The following is a 23,774-nucleotide window of genomic DNA, read 5'->3' on the forward strand; positions in this document are numbered from 1 at the left end:
GGATAATGAAATGGGAATTTTATTTTATAAATGGAAAAAGACCAGAAGAATCTGATCATTTGGGGTCTGGTATGTGATACCTGGAGTTGAATTTTTTTTAAGAGATTTTTAAACATTCCCTAGGGTTTTCTATGTCCATAAGTAGCTCCCAGTGTGTTCTGTTTCTGTTGTGATAACTCAATTATTTTTTTAATTAAGTTCTGTAGAGGGCACTTATTTCTTCAGTCTGTAACCACCTGCACTGCAGAAACCTCCATCTGAACTATAAGAACTAGAAATATATGCTTGGGGAGCATGAGGCAAGTCATCCTAAAGGGAGGCACACAAAGCAACATAAAATGAGTATTTTGTGTAGAAGGGAAATCATAGAATCATTAAGATTGGAAAAGACCACTACAGTCATCTAGTCCGACGATCCAAATGATTGATGCTTGTGAAAAATATGGGTTAAGTAACTTACCCAATTCACATGGAGTATATAAGATGAAGTCAAGGTTGGGATTGTTCCTCATAGCTGCTCAACTCAACTGCTCTTGTCACTGAACCTACATTTTTCTTTGTGTTATCTTCTGCTTCCTTCTGTATACATCTTCCTTCTTCAAATGAAGAGATTGATATGGTCTCTTTCACAAAATTGGCCTGTTCAGCAAACGTAATCCATTCTGGTCAGATATCCTGTGAGAGAAAAAGGAAATTATTACACCAGACTCTTATTAATGATTTAGTAATCTATGAATTCGCAGGAAGGCAATGAGAATAGGATTCAGTTTCCATTTCTGGACTAGAATATACTTCAGTGATCATAAATCCTCCCAGTTCTGTTACAACACTTTCACCTCCACTCTCTCTTATGTGTGTTCTTCATTCAGTCATGTTACTCAAATTCCTCTGTTGCATTACAAGCAGCATTGCTGATTTCTGTTCCCTGGCTTTCACCACACTGTTCCTGAAGGAAGCCTTCTTTTATGCCTTTTCTGCTTGCCTCTGAAGATCTGAGATGGAGTGGTTCATTGTGAAGAGACTGCTGGAGACCAAGTAATAGTTGCCAAGAAATCTCTTCTGTAATTATGTGAACTAACCACTTGCGACTTCGTGAGCTTGGTGCAGATTTTCTAGGCTGCCGAACTTGAACATATCACTAAAAAGCAGAGTTTTAATTAAATGTTTATAAACATTTTCTTCAGTTCTTCTAGTTCTTTTATTTACTCATTTATTGTTGGAAATGACTGAATTGTGTTTGATAAGACTGTCAGTATAGGAAATTTCAGATCTAACAATTTCATCTTGACAAATCTGAAAGCGTCTGAAACAGTTTTATTGTTTGAAACATAGCTACAGATGGCCCTAACAAAACTGTAGGCAATAGCATCTTTACATAAATAGAAATAGGACAGTTTTTCCAGTCTATACATTTGAAATTATCAGTGTTTAATTTAATTTCCTAGGAAAATAGCATATATCAAATCACAAATTTGTGCATGTTTTCACATTTTTGTTTCCCTGCTCTATCACATTTTTTTAATCCAACATCTAGTTTCATTGAAGAATTTATATTGGAAGAGGTTTCTAAAGATCATACCTCCCAGCTTCTCAACTAAGGCAGGGACAACATCAACACTGGAGTAAGTTGCCCTAGGTTTGGCTAATTTTTGAATACTTCTACAGCTGGAGTTTCCACAACTTCTCTAAGCAGCATCCTTTGTAGTATGACTGCCCTCACTGTGATATTTTTCCCTCATATCCAGTCTTTTCTTCAGTTCTTTTATTGTATATCCCTGCTACCAGTTTACGTCTCTCTGCTCTATAACCTTTCCACATCTTGGAAAAGAGAGAAGTACATCACTGCCTTCTCTTCTCCATGCTGCACAAACCAAAGTCCCTCAGCCTGTGTGATCAGTCTCCAAACGGTCTACTGTCAGATGCTCCACTTTTGCAGTTTCTCTTGTATGGTGAGGTTAAAACTGTACTGAGTATATTATATACAGTCTGTATCATGTATTGCGTGACTTCAGAAACATAATGGATTCATCTTGAGTTTCTATCAGACGCTGGGTAGTTTAATCTAATCTGCAAATGGAAGACATCTTCCATTTGTTTAAAGAGAGCTTCATTTATTTCTATGATCAAGCATCCCTCAGCAGGCACTCACTGTCATGTCCACAATGCTGATTCCTCCTTTCATCAGGCCTCACGCTCCTTGTACACCAGAGTTTCTTGCACTACAGCTATGCACCTTCTAGTCTTCTCTGCTCATCTTTCTTTACAAACCTGTGTTGAGCCATCACAGCACACTGGTGACGTGAGCTGTCTCACCACATCTCCTTAATGCTAGCAAGGCCATTGTCCTGTGTCTGTGTGAACTGACAATTCCTCCCACTACTTTCACAAGGTGGCACGTATAACTACATAAGTACCTCAGGTGGACTCTCAGCTGCTGTTTATAGAAAGTTTCATAAATTTCCAGTCCAGAAAAGCTTAAATCAGGCTTAAATCTAACACACCAAGTCTATTATTGAGACAAATGATCAGAAAACCAGACTTTGCAACTTCTCTGGCCATTTGTACAATACGGAAAACAGTAAATAAAATAGTAGCTTTGGAGATTTATTTTCTCACAGATTATGTTGGGCTGCTTTTATCAAAAATACAGATATTAATATCCAGATAAATTGTACTGCCGAAGTGTCTTCATAGTTTTCTGCTGTATGTCTTCAAGGTCTTGCTGTGAATACAAAGCTCGCTGTTCAAACAAAAGAAATTGCTTGTTTCTCCAACCCCGGCACCCACAAGACTTGAAAGCAAATGTAGAAAAAAAGTTATAAAGGAGAAGGAAAATGTGCTAGTAAGTTTTTATCACTTCCTCTATAAAAAGATAATAACAAGGGGAACGAGCTAGTTAGCCGATGTGATACCTACTATGATTAAAACTGCTTAAAACCTACACTGCTTAAACGAAGAAGGCACACCGGATTGCTGCTGACCTGACCTTGTTTCTATATCGTTTGCCTCGTTTATTCTCTTCTAATCTTCTAATTTATCCTGTAAAATAGAAGAGAACAAAAGTAGAATTTCATACCTGGGCTTACACATTAAAAGTAACTATTAAAATCAAGTGTCACACTCCATTGACGTAATTAGGGGAACTCTTTTAGCTCTTTATAAAACACAGCCCTTTATATAATATCATGCTGATGATAATGACTTTCATATTAGCTAATTTAGCTACAGCTTCTGTTCTGATTTTCATCAGAAGTTATAAAAATGTTATTATTTGATGCCATATACCTGTTCCAGAGTGACTTTCCTCCCTCATATTGCAGTGTTCAAAGATTCAGTCTAAGATGTATTTCTAGTCACTGGATAAAAGTAACCCTTATGAAAAGACACATCTGCTGTTTCTATGAAAGTTCCTTGTGAAATTTCGGCCACTTGTTAGTTTCAATGATCCTGACAGACCATCTGGGAGCCTCCTGAAGTTTTATTGCAGCATTAAATATATTTTTTCCATTTCTAAGTACCTCATTGTCCTTGCCTGATCCAGATTCTGTTCTTCTGTTCTGAGTGATGTTCCACTGAGGAAGGTGCTGGGGATGTCACAGCCAACACAAAACTCTGCTGGAGCATGGAGTAGGCTGCAGAGTCGGGTAAGTGTCATTTAAACAGTATGACATTTTCTGAAGTCTCAGCTAAGCTCTTAGTGTTACTTACATAGCTTAACAAGAAAATCAGTCACTACAGCAAATTTAAAGATTGGAAATATTTCCAGTATTTTAGACAAGATCACTAGCAGTCTATAATTTTGTTATGTTCTTTTCACAGTGTTTTCTAATTTTTCCAGCCTCAGGTCTGGATTTTTACAGATCTGTGGGTTTTTTTTTTGTTTTGTTTTCTCCACAGTTAAATTCTAGCTGACCTGCAACTTGTGAGGGTGTAACTCCTGACATTCAAGTGTGTTCAATATAGGAGGATAATTCTTGCAAGCGTTCAGCCTTTCTAGCACTCTTCAGCCCTATCTGACCCCACCTTTCCTACCACTGTGCTGTAATGTGGAGAGACATCCCTATATTAAGCCAGTCTGCATGAATGTGCAAGTTGTGGGGGAAAAAAAAAGGTTGTGGGGGAAAAAGAATTTGGAAATCTACCCCTACCACTTCAGCTCAACAGGACATGGGGAGGATTACAGCAGATAATCACAGTATGAACTGGGGCAGGTAAAAGATACAGCATAGCTAAGTCATGAGGTTACAATAGTAAAAATATTTCCATGCTTCTTGACTGATATTTATTGTACCTGCAACTGACTCATTTCTCATTCATTTAAATCATAGTAAATTTTCCTGCTGGGACAATAAAATTAATCATTATTTTCATCTAAACTGAAGAACTTGAAAAGTCAAATTGTAGCATGCCTCTTAAAAGTCGCAGTTAAAGGAAAACTTCAGGTGATACTGTTTCTAAATCCAATCTCAACTATTTTTCTTTTGGGATCCAAGGGCCATCTGGTCAGGGCCACAACAGTCAGGGCCTATCCTACTGCCCCATGGAGGGAGAAGGACAAGCCAGCAAGACAGTCAGGACAGACCAGAGTCCCAGTGACCAATTAAGACCATGGTGAAAAAGTGCAGATTCAGGCTAGAGCTTTGAGTAAGTAGGTCAATAAGAGGTGCAGTGATGGTGATCAAGATGAGGTCTACAGCAGTAGCCAGAGAAGATCACAGTAACAGAGAGGTTTGAGATCAAACCGGATTCGTTTCTCCACAGTGACTGCAGATGGCACATGAGTCAGGTCAAGGTTATTATCTATTCTAGGCCTGTAAAAAGTTCCACATTAATCATAATTAAATATTTGTTTGATTGGCGCAGATAATTTCAATACAAACACATCCAGTGTTATTTTGACTATAGTATTTCCCCCAGTGCTCTTAAAGGATATACAAACTTAATGAGTCTGGCTGGAATAAATTAACTTTCCCCACAGTAGCCCACAGAAGCTGTGCTCTGCACCTGTAATTATAACAGCCTTGATATCACACTGATGATTTGGGTTTTACTGGCATCTTATCAAGGCTGGCTCTCTACACCCTGCGTCCAAAAGCCAGTAGGCTGGGTGTGGGCAAAATGTGCAGAGCAGCACAACCAAGGCAGCTGACCTAAGCTGACTAACGGGATATTTCATTCCATATAACAGTACACTAAGCTATAAAACCTAGGGAAGGAGAAGGAGAATTATGGAATTGTTGGTATTCCTGAGCAATTGCTACACATATTGAGACCCTGCTCCTGAAGATGTAACTCAGTATCACTTGCTGATGGGAAGTGAAAAATAATAGGTTTTTTTTCCTTTTGCTTCTGCATGGCCTTTCTTTTGATTTTGGTTTTGCTTTCTTTATTATTCTTGTATTCTTATTATCCTGTGTTTATTTTCCTTTAATTAAACTGTTTCTTATCTCCACCCGCAAGCCTGTCTGATTTTCTTTATTTTTCTTCCCCTGTCCTGCAGATAGGGAGTGAAGAGCAGAATGGTAAAACTTAGCTGCCCAGTGATTGTTAAAACACTACAAAAACATTAATTGTCCACGTGGAAGTAGGCCTGTGTGATTACCCCAGTAATCAAGCTTATTTTGTTCTTTGGACAAAATAATGTTGATTCTGTTTTAACTTAACAATTATGTCTCCTTCATTCTTCAAGATAAGTTAAGAGATTTAATGTATTCTGGAAATGATTCTATTTGGTTCCAAAATCAGTAAATATTTTTGAATATAACTGTAACACTGCTCTCATTTTAAGGTATACGAGAGGTCATTTCTATAGTGTTAATGCCATTACTTTATCATCACTTAAATTAATCATTTGATGTTATTTTTCACACTTTTACAAAGCGATGTATCTATGTAGGCACAAACAAAGGAAACAAACGGTCTCTAGAGAATAGCCCAGAGAGGTATCACTCACTGAAGAACAATCTGGTTGTTACAGTAGAAATAAAGGAACCAAGGTTCACAACCTGATTTCCACAAATCAGACGAATCAAGTTTCCATTACCAAAATAACTTCTAGTAACTAAATCTCTGTCTGTTGGCTACTTTATGGTGAGTTTTCACTACATGCTACAAGAGAAGATGCTCTAAAAAAGAAAAAATAGTATTGAATAGTTGCTCCTTGGGAACTTGACAGGATTGACAGGCAATGCTATTAACCTACAAGCTCACAAGTAATTACTTACCCTGAGTATGTGCAAGTGTGCTCCTGCATGTAACTGGACTAGCTCCTATCCACTGAGATCTGTAGTTTGTGTGCTTCTGTTTGGGATTGTTGAAGATGGTGATTCTTATGGAGTTTTCCGAGAAGTATAGTAGTCCTAAAATTAATTGTTAATATAAAAATGAGAACAAAGTAAATAAAGTGCATTTCACCTAGTGGTTTGCTCCACTGATTCTGACTAGCAGTTACTAGCACAAGCAGAATTTCTCTTTAAAGTTTCTACGATAGTTTACTGTATAATTTGAAATTGCATGTTTATATTAAATAACATGTTAGCTGATTCATTATTCCTACTGTAAAGCTCTCTGGCTGAATTTGAATTTCAGAATTGTTTAGGCATCTCACCAAAATGTATTGTCAGGCATGTCTGCAGACCTGAAGATGCATGTAATTTATTTTTGAATTGTAATTATACCGAGATTTACTGTTAAAAAGATCGCTGAAATGCCAGAACTGCATAAAATCCATTAATACACTTATGAAAACTAAATACAACAACTCTGATCTCATTGTTTTTTTTCTTTTCTGTTACGATACCTGTTCCGTATTCAGTTGAATGTATTTATCTATTGAAGAACTCAATGCATGTGACTCCTGACTTCTGCTCTTCAGGATACATAGTTCTGCAAAGCACATGTCAATAACATTGAGAAGGCAGATGTTTCAGTTTCCACCACTGCCTCCAGTTTCCCTCTCCATCCTCAGTATATAAGAGCACCATCTTTTACTAACACACTTAACTTTAGGTCTGTTACCAGAAACAACTGAAACGCTTTTTATTTAAGCTAACTCATGCTCCAACTTGAACAATGTTTCATATGCAGTATTTTGTTACATCTTTGTAATTATCCAGCCACTTGTAAACTAAATTTCCTGTCCTGTACTACGAGATGACCAAGGTTGGTTAAAAGATTAAAGCTTTCGAAAGAGCTCCAGGGATACTGACTCCCTTGTTACCCCTCAGGGTTATAAGACAAATAGTAACCATGTAATTATTCAGCGCAAGAAATAAAATCTGTCTAAGTTCAAAAAAGAAAGAAATCAGAGGTGAGAATGGAATGATGTCTGCAACATCAGTGAGCATTTCTGTGATTTACTACATGTTACTAATTACATCATCTTGGGAAGTGACATAGTTAGGCTATAACAGGGTGGACTTACAAGCTTCCAAGAAAACGTAGAGAGATCCATGGGAGTGTTGTTCTATTTCGTTTCTGAACAAGCCACCTGCTGGAGATCTAAATTACAGATTTCCTCCAGTATTAGGACAGACTGCAGTCTTGCCTCATTTTACCTTTCCTCCAGGATCTCCAGTCCTTCTGCCAACTCAATAGCCTAAACCTGATTCATGTCTTTTCTGCAAAGGTAAATGAAGATGTGCTCACTCTACAAGCTCTCCAGATCATGGAAGGGAAAAATCATGGAACAAACATTGCAAACTAGATGAAAATACAACTTTTATCACAGTTACCAAATAGAAATTGATGTAATTTTTGGCTTCCTAGTTCCTGAGTGAGGGTAATAAAATCTCTTCTACTGAGGAGCATTTACAATTTCAGAACAAGCAAATCTACATAAAAATATTAATACTCTTTTTTTTTACTTGCTCAGTTCACCATCCCTGAAAAGAAGAAAGGAATGCATATGAAAAAAAATGACATGCATAGGACATTGTCAGAAGAGAGTATTTAGAAACACAAGAGCATGCTGAAACATCAGCTGGAACAACTGCAGAAATAGATGGTCCTTTTCAAGACTATTTCAGTCAAAACTCCAGCATAGAAAAGGTTTCCAGACTAAAATTAATGACATATGCAGACAGCAGCTGTGCATATTTCTCCACGCAGGCCGCAAGATGATGAATCACCAGCAACCCCACCTCTTTTCACTTGTCTTTCTACACATACATCAAGGACAGCAGAACAAGGTACTGTCCTTACGAATAGCATGGACTTACTAAAACCTGTAGCCTCAGTACTTGCAGGCAGGCTCACTATATTGGCATTGTTGCATTTGATGAAGTTAGGAGATTCACTGCAAATCAAACAAATGAGCACAGCTTTGGGAAAACTGCTGAAGCTTCCTGCTATTTTTTTTTCCCCATTCATTTTGACATATGCCTGGCTTTTCTCACTTATGCTTAGCTCCTGCAGACCCAAGGATGACAAGGAAAGGCAGGTAGGAAAGTTAGAAAAATCTACATCTGATATATGAGATGGTTACAAGGAATGTTTTGGGTTTTTTGTTTTTGGTTTTTTGTTTCCACCAAAAAAACTTCAAAGCCATTCATATTCTGCTGAGATTCTGATATGCAGTATGCTGCTATTGAATTAGATTGTTGAAGAAAACTTACCCAGACCATAATCAAGACAGAAAACAGCTCAATAGATCTCATAGCGCTACATCTATAGATATGCTTACATAACTTTTTACTGAACCTGTCCAGGGTACATTTTCTGCAGTAGTCGAAACAAAAGCTTATCACAGTGCACTCCCTTTTTTCAATTTTTTACAGTAAAAATTTGAATAAAACGCAGTGAAAATATGTCCCTGATTTTGGGAGAAATTTTCACTGAAAACTTTATCTCAGAAACACCTCATCCTTTTTTCATTGTGAAACTTTTCAAGATGTGATTTAGAATTTAGGGTCCAGTACTCTTGAATGATGAGACAGACAGAGGAAGCCTAACAGTGTTGTTTTGCGAGGGGGACAGCCTTATTTCTCTCAACAGAAACACAGTATATACATACATTTGGGGAAACATACAATGCACAAAGCTGGAGCTGATGAAGATGAGAGCTTTGGTCTGATCAGCTGCTTAGCTGACCAGAACACAAAGTGTACTTATCCTTTCTAACATTCAAATTTTACTTCAGCTTTGAAAAAGCAATTTTCAGCAGATGGAAGCCCTGAGGATATATACATCAGATAGTTTTATTCATTTTCTTACCCTCTTACTTCTATTATTCTGTATTCAGAAAACACATGACTTCCCAGATAACTAATGACAGGACGAGAGGGAATGGCCACAAGTTGCGCCAGGGAAGATTTAGATTAGACCTGAGGAAGCATTTCTTTTCTGAAAGAGTGGTCAGGCACTGGAATGGCCTGCCTAGGGAGGTGGTTGAGGCACCGTCCCTAGCGCTGTTCAAGAAGCGTTTAGATGAGGTGCTAAGGGATTTGATTTAATAGTTCAGTGGGTAGGGATGGTGATAGAAGGATGGTTGGACTAGATGATCTTGGAGGTCCTTTCCAACCTAATGTACCTATGAATCTATGACTTGTGTACTGTGCTCTAAGAACCCTATGCTACTAACAACTGTTATCTTGGCTGGTGCTATCTAACAATACCTGAAATTATTATAAACATACAGTGATTCAAAAGAAAGTACTAGAGCATGTACATTTACTGATACAGCTATTCTTCAAGTACCTATGTGACTTTTTTTTTTTTTTTGCAAGAGAACATTTGTGAAACTTTTCCAATGTTCTACAACATTCTACTTTTAAACAGTTCATTCTTTCTTCCTTTTTTTCCACTTTTCTGTAAAAGGACAAAAAACCTCACTCATCTCCTGCATTTGTAACTGAAAACATCTCTCAAATTCATGAAATTTTATGAATGCCTGTAGATTATTTTGCATAATTTAAATAACAAATGAATATTTCAGGTCTCATTTTAAACTGTGTGTGATTACAAGATAAATGGGCCAGAGTGGTTTCCTAGTAGATTTCATCCAGTTAAAAACAAATGACAATAATGCAATTTATGCACTGTGCATACGTGACAATTTTTAACATGGAACTGAGTGAGGTACTGCACTGAATGTTGACTAATAAGTAAATGTTGAGAAGGTCAACTCAAGTTCTTCATTACACTTAGTAAAAGTGAGTTTTCAACACTAACATGACACAACAAGATGGAGGACTAGTAGCTATCCTCAATTCTTTTTAGGATCTTGTGTTGGGAGCCTAAAGGAGAGATTTAGATTGTATATAAGAAAGCATTTTTTTATAGTAAGGGTTGTGAAGCACTGGAGCAGGTTGCCCAGAGAGGCAGTGGAAGCCCTCTCCTTGGAAACCTTCAAGGTTAGGCTGGACTGTGCTCTGAGCAATGTGATCTAGCTTCAGTGCTAGGATCATTCCTTGCAAGGGAGTTGGACTAGATGTCCTTTAAAGGTCCCTTCAGATGATTCTATGATTCCATTATTATTTTGTAAATGATATAGAAATAGCATTATTTAACAGAATTGACAGACTTTGAAATGTGGTCATAGGTTGAACTTAGGCTATAAGACTCAAGATAAATGGTAAAGTGAAATATGGATTCTAACAGAGAAATACATTATCAGTTACTATGGCCAAAATGTTGCTACTTTTGTCTCAATACATCATATATTAAATCAATGAAGTAATCAATCAATCCAGGAATGAAGACCTGTGATTCAGATTAGTCTAATGTAGAAATCATTTCCTTTCTGAATTTGTTTGCCTTCGCTATGCAGGAAAGTGAGACAAATATGTAACGGATATATTTTGTTATTTCTTTGATTCCTTATACTGATGTATTCCACTTACTGATCTGTTCTCAGCAAAATGTTTTGTCAAATTCTCAGCAGCTCTGGAAATGGAAATAACTTCAGCGATTAGATATAGACAATGGACACACATTAAAATTTCACCCTGCTCCTTAAAAATCAGATTTGTAGGAAAATAGTAAAATATTTCCAGCTAGACCCTTCTTGCTTATCTTAAGAATCCAGTAAACTGTAATAAGTAGTATAAGATAGGGTCATAGGTTACAAATTTTTTTTATTAAAAAATTTCTCAATATATTGCCTCACTTCACACTTTTGATATTGCAATTCATATGTTTAATCTACCTTTTCCAGGTATATTGCAGATCTTCATTAGTATGCAATATAATTCACTGTCCCTGAGCTAAGTACTTTGCTAAGTCTGAGATAACTCTCTAGCAGCTGCTCCTGAGGCAACTATTTTACAAACTTAGGCTTTTCATCTTCTCTTCATCAGTATAACAGCCCTTACACTTATACTTTTATAGTTTCTTTCTTTGACACTGTTTTTGATTTTAAAATCCTACCCCCTAATGTACAAAACCTTTAATTCTATTTTAGTTCTCTGTTGAATATTCATTGCTGTGGCATGAAAATTTAACAAAAATATTTACAGAGACTGCCTAGAAGCATATATAGATCAGTATGTATTTTGCTATACAAACTTTAGCACTGATCTGCTGGTTTTTTTTTGTTATTTTTGATGTTTTCTTCACATCCTTTACAATTTCTTGCGATTCAGCTGCTTATTTATGCAGGAGAGTGTATTCTGAAAAACATTTTCACTGCTTTCTGCATATTACATCCTGAAGGGGTTTTGAGTTACACTGAGAAATTAGTGAAAGTAGACAGTCTAAAAGGAAGGCTCTTGGTTTACAATAGAAATATTCAACTAGAAATGTCTTGTTCTAAAGAATGCTGCATTTCTTCTGTGTTTCACTACTACTGTGACTGCAACGTTCTTTGGAGAAGTATAAAATCATTCTCTGCACCAAGGACTAACTTCTTCTCAGGCCAACAAGAAAGTATAGGATCAATCTTCATAAATGATACAAGCCCCAGGCTTCAAGAATGTTTTGCAAAAAAAAAAAAAAAAAAAGGTCAAATGAAAGATTTAACTTCTTTCATTTCAAATTTGAATGCTTAAGATACTGAGTGGAATAATCATGATTCTGTGACCTTTTGGCAATGTTTTCAAATAGGCATTGCAAACTTTACTTTCTTGTTTCTTCACCTGGCATATAGGAAAAGGAAATTTTACTGAATAACTATCAAAACTATAAAACAATACTATCAATACTATAAAACAAATGAACAAGTATTCCAGCAAAGCAAGGACATATCAGTGCTTAAGTGGTAGCAGCTAACCTTCCACACAGCTGCTTGCTCACTGTTCCCACAGTCAGATATACAGAAAAGAAAACTGAAAGAAGTGAGGAGAAATTGTAAACTGAGATAAAGACAGCCCAATAAATAGAAGTGAACAATAACAGAAAACCAAAACAGAAGCAATGCAGAGGTAATCACTTGCCACCTCTTACCAGTGAATCAGTGTCCAGCAAGATTCTAAGCAATGGCTATTCTTAGAAAAAAATCACCCTCTCAGCCCCACCCATGCTTTTAACTTAAATTTTAAAAGTGATGTCATATGGTATTGAATATGCCTTTGGGATTGCTGTTGCAGCTGTATCCCCTCCCAGCCTCTTGACAACCCCTAGTTTATTTGCTGGCAGAGAGGGTAGTGTGATAAACAGAGATAGCATGGACTGTATTAAAAACAGTCCAGCAATAGCTAAAATATCGGTGTATTATCAGCATTATTTTGGTCACAGATTTACAATGCAGCACCATTCAAGTAACTGTGAAAATGCTAATATCCATCTCAAACAGACCCAGCACAATCATTTGGGTATGTGGAGTCTGAAGAGAAGACAGCTGTCAATGTATTTATATCACTGAGAGATCCCTGTGAAGGAAAGAGCTGTTGTAGACTGAGGATCAGTATTCAAAGTACATGTTCAAATAAAGAACTATCAGGTTCAGGATCTGAATTCTCTAACTAAGAATAAAAATACTCTCTTCTTTCACAAAAGCACCCTTGTGAGTTCCACAGTTATATGAATACGATAAAAGCAAATTTTGTTGTTGTTTTGATTTGTTGGTTTTTTTCACTGATGTTAGGTAATAAGAACCTGTATTCAATTGCAGTTGCCAAAGATAACTGACAAAACTTATTCAACTCTCTAGAAGATAAAATCACAAGAAGGAGCAGGAACTTGTACTTTTCCATCTTGAGCCTTCCTCCTAAAAAACACTTGAGCAAATCCACTTCAGATCACTGAATGTGAAGACCACCTGGAAAATCCCACAGGGTCAGTAGAGAGAAATATCATTTTAGAGGAAGCAGGCAAGGACAGCCTTATCTTGCACTACAGTGATACTGATTCTGTGCTCAGATTCTGAAGGGAGTTCAGCCTCTGATGGCAAACCTTCAGGCCACCATAAAACTGCAGCCAATGAGACTCTTTTCTTTACAGAAACCTGGCTGAGGGTGCAAATGTTTAGGTCCCAGAAGCATGCTGTTAATATCGTAGAGGATGTTTGACTCAGCAGGAGAGTCTTACTTTAGCTGGGTATCAAAATGTCTTCCCTCCTGCAGGTTTTCCTGACCAAATGTTAAAAAATAATTACAGCAATCACCTTATGGACACAATTAAGAATAGTGGACAATTGAAGATAAAACTAACTTATACAGCAACTAAATTTTCCTAATCATAATTATCATATTTCAAGGATTCACTGAGAAATTTAAAAGCAACACTTTTTTGAAGGAATTCAGATGTACAGTAAGTAGTAGAAGTCATACAACCTTATCTTTCAGTAATTTCCTTTGCATCTAATTTAAATACTGCATAGAGCCATGAATATTTTCTCTTGACTACCTTACATTTTTTTAATGACAGCCAAAATGGCAAAATCAGAAGCTGATTCTGTCTTGCTAAGTTTCATTATTTGCTTCCATTTCTCTCTTTAAAAGAGAAAATAGTTCTACTGTGGCTTATATTTTACTCAATGATAAGTACTTCATTGCAGCTTCATGAGGAATTTATTTTTTCTTCCCAAAACAGTCTATTTCTGTTAATCATAACTCGCAATTGCATCTTACATAAATAAATAAATATTCACTTCCAAAGTCTTTAATCCCTATTCTGATGTTACAGAATCACACAATCTTAGGGGTTAGAAGGGACCTCAAGAGATCATCGAGTCCCCTGCCAAAGCAGGTTCCCTACACCAGTTCACACAGGAAGGTGTCCAGGCAGGTCTTGAATATTTCCAGAGAAGGAGACTCCACAACCCCCCTGGGCAGCCTGTGCCAGTGCTCCGTCACCCTCACCCTAAAGAAGTTCTTGCACACATGCGAGCAGAACTTCCTGTGCTGCAGTTTCTGTCTGTTTCCCCTTGTCCTGTCTCCACACACTGCTGAAAAGAGTCTGGCCTCACCACTTTGTCCCCCACACCTCAGATGTTTAAAAACCTGGATCAGGTTCCCTCTCAGTCTTCTTTTCTCAAGGCTAAACAGACCAAGTTCACTTTGCCTTTTTTCATAAGGGAGATCTTCCAGGCTCTTCACCATCTTTGTGGTCCTGCACTGGACTCTTTCCAAGAGATCCCTGTTTTTTGTTTGTACTGGGGAGCCCAGAACTGGACACAGGGCAGGTGAGGCCACACCAGGGCAGAGTAGAGGGGGAGGATCACCTCCCTTGACCTGCTGGCCACAACTCTTTTTAATGCACCCTAGAATGCCATTGGCCCTCTTGGCCACGAGGGCACACTGCTGGCTCATGGTAAACCTGTCTTCCACCAGGACACCCAGGTCCCTCTCCTCAGAGCTCCTCTCCAGCAGCTCATCCCCCAGGCTGTACTGGTGCATGCGGTTATTCCTCCCTAGGTGCAAGACTCTACACTTGCTTTTGTTAAATTTCATCTGGTTCCTTTAAGCCCAGCTCTGCAGCCTGTCCAGATCTCACTGAACGGCAGCACAGCCTTCAGGTGTGTCAGCCAATCCTCCCAACTTCATATCGTCAGCAAACTTGCTGAGGGTGGCCACTATCCCCTCATCAAGGTCGTTGATGAAGATGTTGAATAAGACCTGACCCAGCACAGACCCCTAGGGGACACTGCTGGTTACAGGTCTCCAACCAGACCCTGCACTGCCAATGGCAACCCTCTGTGCTCTGCCAGTCAGCCAGTTTTCAACCCATTTCACTGTCCACTCATCTATCCCACACTTCCTCAGCTTTACTATAGGGATGTCATGGGAGACAGTATCAAATGCCCTGCTGAAATAAAGGTAGACTACATCCACTGCCCTCCCTCCATCCACCCAGCCAGTGATAACATCATAGAAAGCCACCAGGTTGGTCGAGCATGATGTAACTTGGTGACGTCCCATGCTGGCTACTCCTGATAACCTCCTATCCTTCCAATTGTCTGCAGATGTCATCCAGCACAAGCTGTTCCATCACCTTTCCAGGGGCAGAGGTGGGGCTGACTGGCCCATAATTACCAGGATTTTCCTTGTTGCCCTTTTTGAAGACCGGAGTGACGTTGACTATCCTCCAGTCTTCAGGCACCTCCTCCATTCTCCAAGACCTCTCAAAGATGATAGAGAGCAGTTCAGCAATCACCTCCACCAGCTCTCTCAGCACCCATGGATGCACTCCATTGGGTCCCATGGATTTATGAACATTAGCATCTCCTAGGCGCTCACAGACCACCTCTTCCCTGACTAAAGGAAAGTCTCCAGTTCCCCAGACCCTTTCACTAACCTCCAGGGTCTTGGGATTCCTGAGGGAAAGCTTTTTCACTGAAGACATGTTGCAAGGTTACAACCTACAGGGGAAAAAAAAAAAGATATTGAATATGAAATGCTTCATCTTTTCAAAGTCTGAAGTTCAACTGTGCACAAAGCAAGGGCAAGTATCAGGGTCATGATAAAGTTGATTAATGATTAAACAGAGTAAGGAATGAAAAACTAATGCTAGCACAGGGAAAGCGTTAAATTACAACCATGTGTGTTCAAAGCAGAAGAGTAGTTTGTCAAAGTGAGCGAGCTAGCGTTCTTAAGCTGCTGAATAGTAGTTTGCATGAAGTATTTAAGACATTCAGGTAGAAGATCACACTGAATTGTAGAAACAATGTATTAGATGATCTACTGGAACTTAAGAACCTCTCTCTATAAACAAACAAAATTCCCTAACTTTTACAATAAGTAAAAGTTCTCTCACCTAAAAACTAAGTTTCTTTTTAAAATAAGGAACAAATATTTCTTTACTACATGCCAGTTGCCTACTACACTGAAGAAAAGCAAAGATGAAGACAACTACATTAATCATTAAGAACACAGTGTTCCATTGTCATCACAGTGAACAAACATTATTTAAAAAAATGAAGCAACTGTCAAACTAACATCAACCCGGGCTCATTACTCTCCAGGTAGTGTAACGGATTATTTTCCTTGAACATTTTTTCTGTGATATAAATTTGATAATGCATTATCCTGGACCTCCTTTTTAAATCAGCTTTTAAGGCCTCAACTTGTTAATTATGAACCAGAAGCTCATCAACACTTGAAGAACTAACAAAATTGTCTCATATTTTCATTTACTGCCTCCATACTTAGTTTGACAAAAACTAGCTTGTAAAATGATCAGAATATGTATCAATTACAAAATATTTATAACACAATTTAACTGATTTTGTTAAAATGTGTTTTTAAACACTAGAACGTTGTTTTAACTGTAGCCAAGAAATCAGATCTTAAATTTCTTAGAATGTACTCAGAAACCTTCCATAAGATTATTTCTGAATTTCAGTTAATTAATACATTAAAAAAAAAATCAAAACCCACCAAAATAGATAATTGTTAAGGGCTGCCAAATCAAGTCAAAATAAATAGAATACATATTAAAAGTAAATAAATAAAAGAGTTGCTTTCTCATTTCGTTATTTTTGCTGAAAACATGAACAAACAACAATGTGGAAAGGTTACACCCTTTCTGTTGTGCTGTAACACAATTTCTGAAGTGTTTTTGACAACAGCTAAGCTGTACGTGTTTACAAGTCCTGTTTAACATCATTTTTATTGTATTAGTACTTAATATTTTGGTTTGAATGGTCACATATTTTAGATTTTCATTTGTTGTGGAAATATTAACAGGTTCTGCCCTGTTTTTAGACAGCCTCCGGTTAAAGGTAACTGAAATAGTTCAGAAGATGGGTGAGATATTATTGATCTGGACATACTTTCATTAGGTATGCAATCAAACTTTCCTTTCACTTATGTACTTCTGATTTTGGGCACAAAAGTAATACAAGAATATGGCACCAATTTCCATTACTGAGTGTGGAAATCTATGTGATGGTGAGGTTACTACATTATCTCAGCAAAATCTTTGGGTTTAGGAAGGAAGACAATTGAAAGACATTCAAGACCTGCCCAGATGCCTACCTGTGCAACCTTATCTACAGAGCTGCTTTGGCAGGGGGTTGGCCTCTATGATCTCTAGAGGTCCCTTCCAACCCCTACAATTCTGTGATTCTTTGAAAAGTATTTAGAATATTTTCTATTTAAAACAGTAACAAATACTTGTTACGTACTCTTCAGAGCTCCCCAGAGGTACACACAAGTATTGCTCTCCTAGCTTTGCCAGTAGGTACTTTAATAACAGTTAAGCAGCTTGCAGCAAGTTAGCAGCAAACCTGACAATGAAGTATAGATAGATCTTTCACACTATTATATTTGATACCACACAGCGCTAGCTTTTTTTCTATTAAGCTCTCTGATCAATTTTGAAATATGCACTTGTAAATTAGTGTATAAACCACGATGTAAAAGACACAGTTTGATACGAAATTAAACACTGGACCAAAAGCACAGTTGCAGATTATTAACTCTCTGAAGAAGCCGTATATGAGCTCAAATTAAAGGATTAGTAATTTTCTGAACAAAAATGCCCAGGCTGCGCACAATGAAACGGTTAATGTACAGCTCACACCTACTCATTTCCAGTAGTCAAAATCCACTGGAAGAATTCTCAAATGCTTTAATCACTTCCCAGTATTAGATGTAGATATAGTAGGCATAACACTATAAATGTACACTGTGTCTAACAGGTTAAGTATCTATACATGAAAATCCACCACTGGGTACGCGTATACCTAGCACCTCACACATACAATCACAACATTGCAGATCATGTTACAATTGTAGGTAATTTATAAAATTTGGGTGGCAAATAAGTAGCCAGGGGAAAAATCTGTGAGACAGAACAAAAGATCTTTAATACTGCCCTTACATTAAAGTAGCCTGCAGCGTGAGCAGATAGGAAAACAGGATGAGTTTGTAATTTTAGCTTATCTGATTTTCTACTGTTTCATAAACTGATCTTTTGGTCTTTCAATATGTACACAGCATGTAGCCTTGCCTTGACTGGATATATTGTCAAACTGGTTAATTAAGTCAGTACTAAAAAACATTAAGTGTAATAAGATTATGACACACTGTCCTGTTGGTTGTATCTTTCAGAAAATAAACGTGAAAAGTATTTGTCTGCAGCACCAACTGTATCTTCTTTTGAACAGCCATTTCTTTTGCCTTTTAAAGAATAAGACTGGACTAACCATCTTCTTTCTATGGTAACTACAAAGTTAATATTAATTAGGCAGCAAAACAAATGATCTATGATTACTATTACATTCATTACTTGTAATGGCCTCCAATTGCTTTAGAAAGTGGATCCTATCCTGCCATGTCATGCAGGCCTACAGAGCTTCTCTCAGGCCATAGTCCCTTGCTTTATTCTTTCTTTTTCTGATCAGGCTCCATTCAGTTAATGTACCTCAGCCTTTATTTCCATGATAATCTAAAAGTTGTTTGAACTGTTGCATTTGAAGACTTCCATATACCTTTGCAGCAAAAAAAAAAAAAACAACAAAAAACCAGCAGATGTGAATGTGTTTAAATACGTATGCTGGTTTATATATACTAGGTGTTTCCTTCTGTTCTGACTCCAGTTTCCTGTCTTAGAAAACTGACTCTGATTCTAGTGTCAGCATCCCCTACTTGTTCTCTCCCTGTCAAATCTCTTTACTAAGGTCTGATGTTTCTGCTCTGTCTTCCTGGAAATAAAAATAAGGGGTGTCTTCCAACTCTCGTTATAGAACCTCTTATTTTTCTTTCCCCAAAATCTTGTCATCTTTCAGCCTTTGTTTAAGGCCTAAAAGGTGAACAGCAGTTTGTTTTATACTAACTTCCCAAATCAGTTTGTTGTCTTCCTTTCCTTACATCGTCTTACGTTACTTATAATACAATAATACTGCAAGGGATCCAAATGAAGGGTCAAAATAACACACTAAATGACATACTAAAAACCACTGCTCACAGTGCAATAATCTTCCAGAGGAGAAAGAAATCTACCTTGTACCCTTTAGTGGTTCACCCCATTCAAAATTTTAACCAGAACAGGAGGAAACTTTTCTGTACACAAAAAATTAGATGTAAAATGACATACAACATTTCTACAGGACTGTAGACAGAAAATTCATAGTAGCAGGAGGAAAAATAGTTCAGTATAAGAAATATCGAAGTTTGTTATTTTTTGCAGTAGTTGGAAAGAATTGTAGATATTTTACAAGAAATAATCGACTCCTTTGCATTATATTATTATAAAATTAGCTTAAAAAAATAAACCCTCATCATCTATGTAAAAAAACAGAAACAGTGTGACTCTGTGATTTTACCATTTGTTGAAGGAACTTGCCCCACACATTAACATATCTTTATACACATCTTTAGTATCTAAATAATTGGTGATTCTTCTATCAGCATAAGCAATGTGTACCTACTATTTAGCCTAATAATCACTGCTTTTCTTCTGTTCTAGTGCTTACGTACCAAAGACAGAAGCAAATCACTGTAAGTGGTCAGCAGTTCTGGAAGATTTGGAACAGATCAAGATGTCCAAAGTAAGTTCAAAAAAAGTCAGTCTTTCATATAATCATAGGAGCAGACATAACTAAACAGCACAGTACTCAACTAAGAGAGTCAGTGACAAGGAGTATGAAATTGCATATCGTTTGTATAGTCATCTAGGAAATAGAAAGCTAAAGGGAGATGAAGCTTTATTTTATTTTATTTTTTCCGAATTTCTTTAATTGGATAAAGCAAGAGGAAACTTTTCCTGAAGAAAAGGGCAGAGGGTATGAAAGTTAGCTCCTTCTGAAAAAGTACTTGCAGGACTCAATTCTGATAAGCATTCCTCATAATAAAGCCCATCATGCAGGTTACTAGGTGACTTTCAGATCACTGTCTCACTGCGTCCCAGTACCTGGATTAATTGACCTGTTGAACTTGAATGTCTCTAGTACTTGCTTCATTATTTCTAAGTCTGTTAGTTATTGTTAATAATTACAACTCTTGTTTTCTTTTAGGACATAGACGTCAGTTTATACACTGCAAACACAGACGAGGATGTAAGTATAATTAACACTTGACTCAGGCCGGTCTAATATGGTAAATTCATTTCTCCACTAGAAACTTTTTCCTAAGGTAGATTTGCTCTAATTTGAAAAAAATTTCAGAAACCAAATCATTTGCCTTGAAAAGCAAAGTTCTGCAAGCTACATTACTTACGATGAATTATGTAAGCTGGTACTAAAAAATTTTACTGAAATACCTGCTATAAAAATTATTGAACTAAAAGGGATGATCTAAGATGATCTTATCAAAGCAAACACTGAAAAATAATGTTGATACTCATTTGTAATTTGACAAAGCAAAGAAGTGACAAAGAAAAATCCTAAAATTATTATTTAACACCATGCGCTTGAATTTTATAATAATACTTGAGAGATGCAATATGGAGAGGAACTCTCAGCATCTGCTAGTGCGATTCTCTTTTTTTACAGCCTAGAAACAAACAATATGTAATATCAAGGATTTAGCCTTATAATAGATGGAGATATATCCTACAACCAGTAAATTTTAAATATAACTGTTAACTAAGTCATGGTTTCCAAAAATTCATTCCTGTAGAGACTTTTTCATAATCTATTGTGAAATTCAGTCTTCACTCCATTCAATCCACTAAGAACATGAACCTAGCCAATAACTTACTCCTAGCAGTTACTTTTAGTATAGCCCTGGTGCAACGTGAGCTGGATTCATTGCTGTGGTGACACTGGCAGTAGCCTGCTCCTGAGACAGCCTCCTCTTGACAGCATAAACATTCAAACAATGACTGTGCCAAATACACACAACACATGATTCCTGTACACAGAGTTAATGAGATTTCCTAGAAATAATAGACTTATTATATTCAAGCAGAACAATCTCAGCGTGCATGCAGAATACAGTAATGCTGATGCACTCAGTGGACCAAAAAAGCCTGAGAAAGCAGACTCTAATGTGTCTGTACAGCTAGCCCTGTACACAATAGGAAAAAAAAAGCTGCAGAACTTGCCTATCCACAGCCATGCACCCATTCCCTTGGCTGAAATGAGCAATAGAAGCTAGTACACTACTAAAGGCTAATTTATTAACTGGTAATTTAAGGAAGGTTTTCTTGAAGTGGAAAGTCTCGATGTGAAAATCAAACTGGGGCTTGTTCTTGGTCTTACTGTTGCCATGGTGGAAAAAGCAGTACCACTGTGTTGTTGTTTTTTTTCTTAATTTGTAAAATATGGGTAATATCTACTTTTTTTTTTTCCTACTCTTCCACTCTCCATTATGCTGAATAATGATCTCTGAATATAAGTGCTGGAACTACTAAGAATACTAATTCAATTCCATTACTGTTAATTCTTTCCCATATTCCTAATTATTATTTTCCTGTGTTCTCTGTCAAGACACAGTGTTTCACTTTGTCCTAGGAAATTGGCTGGCCTACATGTCATATGTCAGCTCTTAGCATATTTTTGCAAATACTTATAAGTGTATGAATAATAAGAACAGATACTAAGAAAATAAAAATCACCACTTTCTGGTAAATTATATCCCACATTCACTTATCCCATTTTAATCTTAAAACTACTACAATTTCCTTTTATTTTTTTTTCTTCCAGAAAGAATGCCAAGAACCTGTAATAAGATGTTTTTTCTTAGAGATGAAAGTGATTCTTCATGAATGTAATATCAAAAAATGCAGTAGAACACAGGATGTATTCAACATATGGAAAGATGGAAATGCAAGATTTGAAAATAACCAGGTAATTAACACCACAAGTCTGGATAAAATGGAAATCAGAACTGTTTCAGTAGCAGAAATTCTGCTTCTCATTGATCTGGAAGAGGCAAGATGGTATATATGAAAGCAAAGGGGAATCAATCAGTATCTCATGCAATATAATACTGAGAAAGTTACACACAAAGAGGAAAGAGCAGTATTCAGTGATTTTAGAAGAACACCCCCAGGACTCATATCAAAGCAAATACTTGTGACTGGGCACATATACAGATGTTAATGTTTGAATGCGTATATATATATATATATATATATATAAATAAATAATAGTTTGTAACTTCTGTATACAAAGTCGGGTATGTTTTAGTTACAAATAGAGAGGTGTCCTAATTTTCAAAGGGATAGGTGACTTAAACCTCTCCGTGAAGCACTGTATCCTTGAAAGACTATCCTATTCAGAAACCAATCCAGGAACAGAACATAAATACCTTGCAAGTGCTTTCTGTAGCAACTGACTACATTGGAGTTACTGACAAAAACAGAATAAAAAGGGTTAGTTCTCTATCAGAACAAATAGACCAAGTATCTTGCTTTACTATTGCATTTTCTTTTTCAGTTGAATTCCACGACATCAAAAAAATGCAAAGAATGTGAAGAGTATGAAGAAAAAAATTTTACAGAATTTATACAGAGTTTTGTAAAGGTTATACAGAAGGAGTGCAAACACCACTGATCAAAATATGCAAGCTGGGAATGACTGTTTGAGAAACATACCTCAGAGAAATTAGGTTATCAATAACACTGAACTGAAAAGGACTTCACTTCTAGTCCTATTTGCACAGAATAAAAAAAGAAAGAATAATAAAATCTCCTTAATGTGTAATGTGTACATATCTGAACACGTACAAATGATACCACTATTGAAGTAAAAATTAAAGGAATTTAACACATTTTTTCCCTGGACTTCAGATATCTTTATTTCCTGGTAAGTCCACTAAATTAGAAATTGTGTGTAATTTACTCACCTTTCAATGTCATTTTTTAAGATGTTCTAAGGACATCTGCAATGGAAATTTCCCTGTAAAAATCAGTTGGTTTTTTTCCTTTTTTTTTTTTTAACCCCTGACACAGGCACGTATTTATTACAGTAATTACTACATTTACTTCAGCAATTATCAAAAATTTAAAAACAACTTCCAACCAAAGTGGAGGAGCACAAATTTCACAGTCTGCATTCAGAAGATGATCAAAACTCTTCCATGCTTGATTAAAACTTTGTAAAAGTAATAGAAACGTTTCCTGTGTAGCAGAGTCTGCAACTGTGGTCTTGTGTTGAGATAAAGACTTTCAGGGAAGGAATTGCTGCTTTGACAAGTTATTAGAAATCATGATATTATATTCTATGGTGTCTATATGAGAAGACTGAATGCAAAGTCACCTGTCGTTCATAGGTCTGAAATGCTGTATAGTCTGCTTTCAGCTCTTTCTATGCTAACAGCTTATTTCCTGATTCACAACCACATTATATCAACCACTCTCTACAATAAGCAGTTCTATCCTCCAGGCACCTCCAGTTCTCGATCTTTGTTTGATAAATGGCTGAGTCATTCAACTACGCTTACCAGAAAGGAAGTCTCAATCTCAAGACAACAAAGTTGAGAGACAAGACAACAAATACACTGCTTGTT

General features: G+C 36.9%; 1 protein-coding gene across 1 annotated transcript; it reads left to right on the top strand.

Annotated features, from left to right (window-relative positions):
* Positions 1–3,519: 3,519 nt before the first annotated feature.
* Positions 3,520–23,150, top strand: IL15 (interleukin 15). Its single transcript, XM_065736355.1, has 6 exons — positions 3,520–3,644; positions 18,432–18,541; positions 19,789–19,870; positions 20,336–20,377; positions 21,968–22,111; positions 22,703–23,150. The coding sequence occupies exons 1-6, from the start codon at positions 3,591–3,593 to the stop codon at positions 22,817–22,819; spliced, it is 549 nt and encodes a 182-aa protein (XP_065592427.1). The 5' UTR covers positions 3,520–3,590; the 3' UTR covers positions 22,820–23,150.
* The last annotated feature ends 624 nt before the right edge of the window (positions 23,151–23,774 follow it).

This window comes from Cyrtonyx montezumae, unplaced genomic scaffold (assembly GCF_038088225.1).
Source record: "Cyrtonyx montezumae isolate F1298 unplaced genomic scaffold, pur_monq_1.0 scaffold_2, whole genome shotgun sequence".
In the NCBI taxonomy this organism is placed as follows: Eukaryota; Metazoa; Chordata; class Aves; order Galliformes; family Odontophoridae; genus Cyrtonyx; species Cyrtonyx montezumae.

Bases quoted from the DNA above. Each gene is read 5' to 3' on its own strand.
- IL15 (XM_065736355.1), top strand. From the start codon at position 3,591: ATGTCACAGCCAACACAAAACTCTGCTGGAGCATGGAGTAGGCTGCAG. The intron at 18,542-19,788 runs GTAACTACAAAG...CTTCTGTTCTAG, and splicing joins CTAACCATCTTCTTTCTATG to TGCTTACGTACCAAAGACAG. The intron at 19,871-20,335 runs GTAAGTTCAAAA...GTTTTCTTTTAG, and splicing joins AACAGATCAAGATGTCCAAA to GACATAGACGTCAGTTTATA.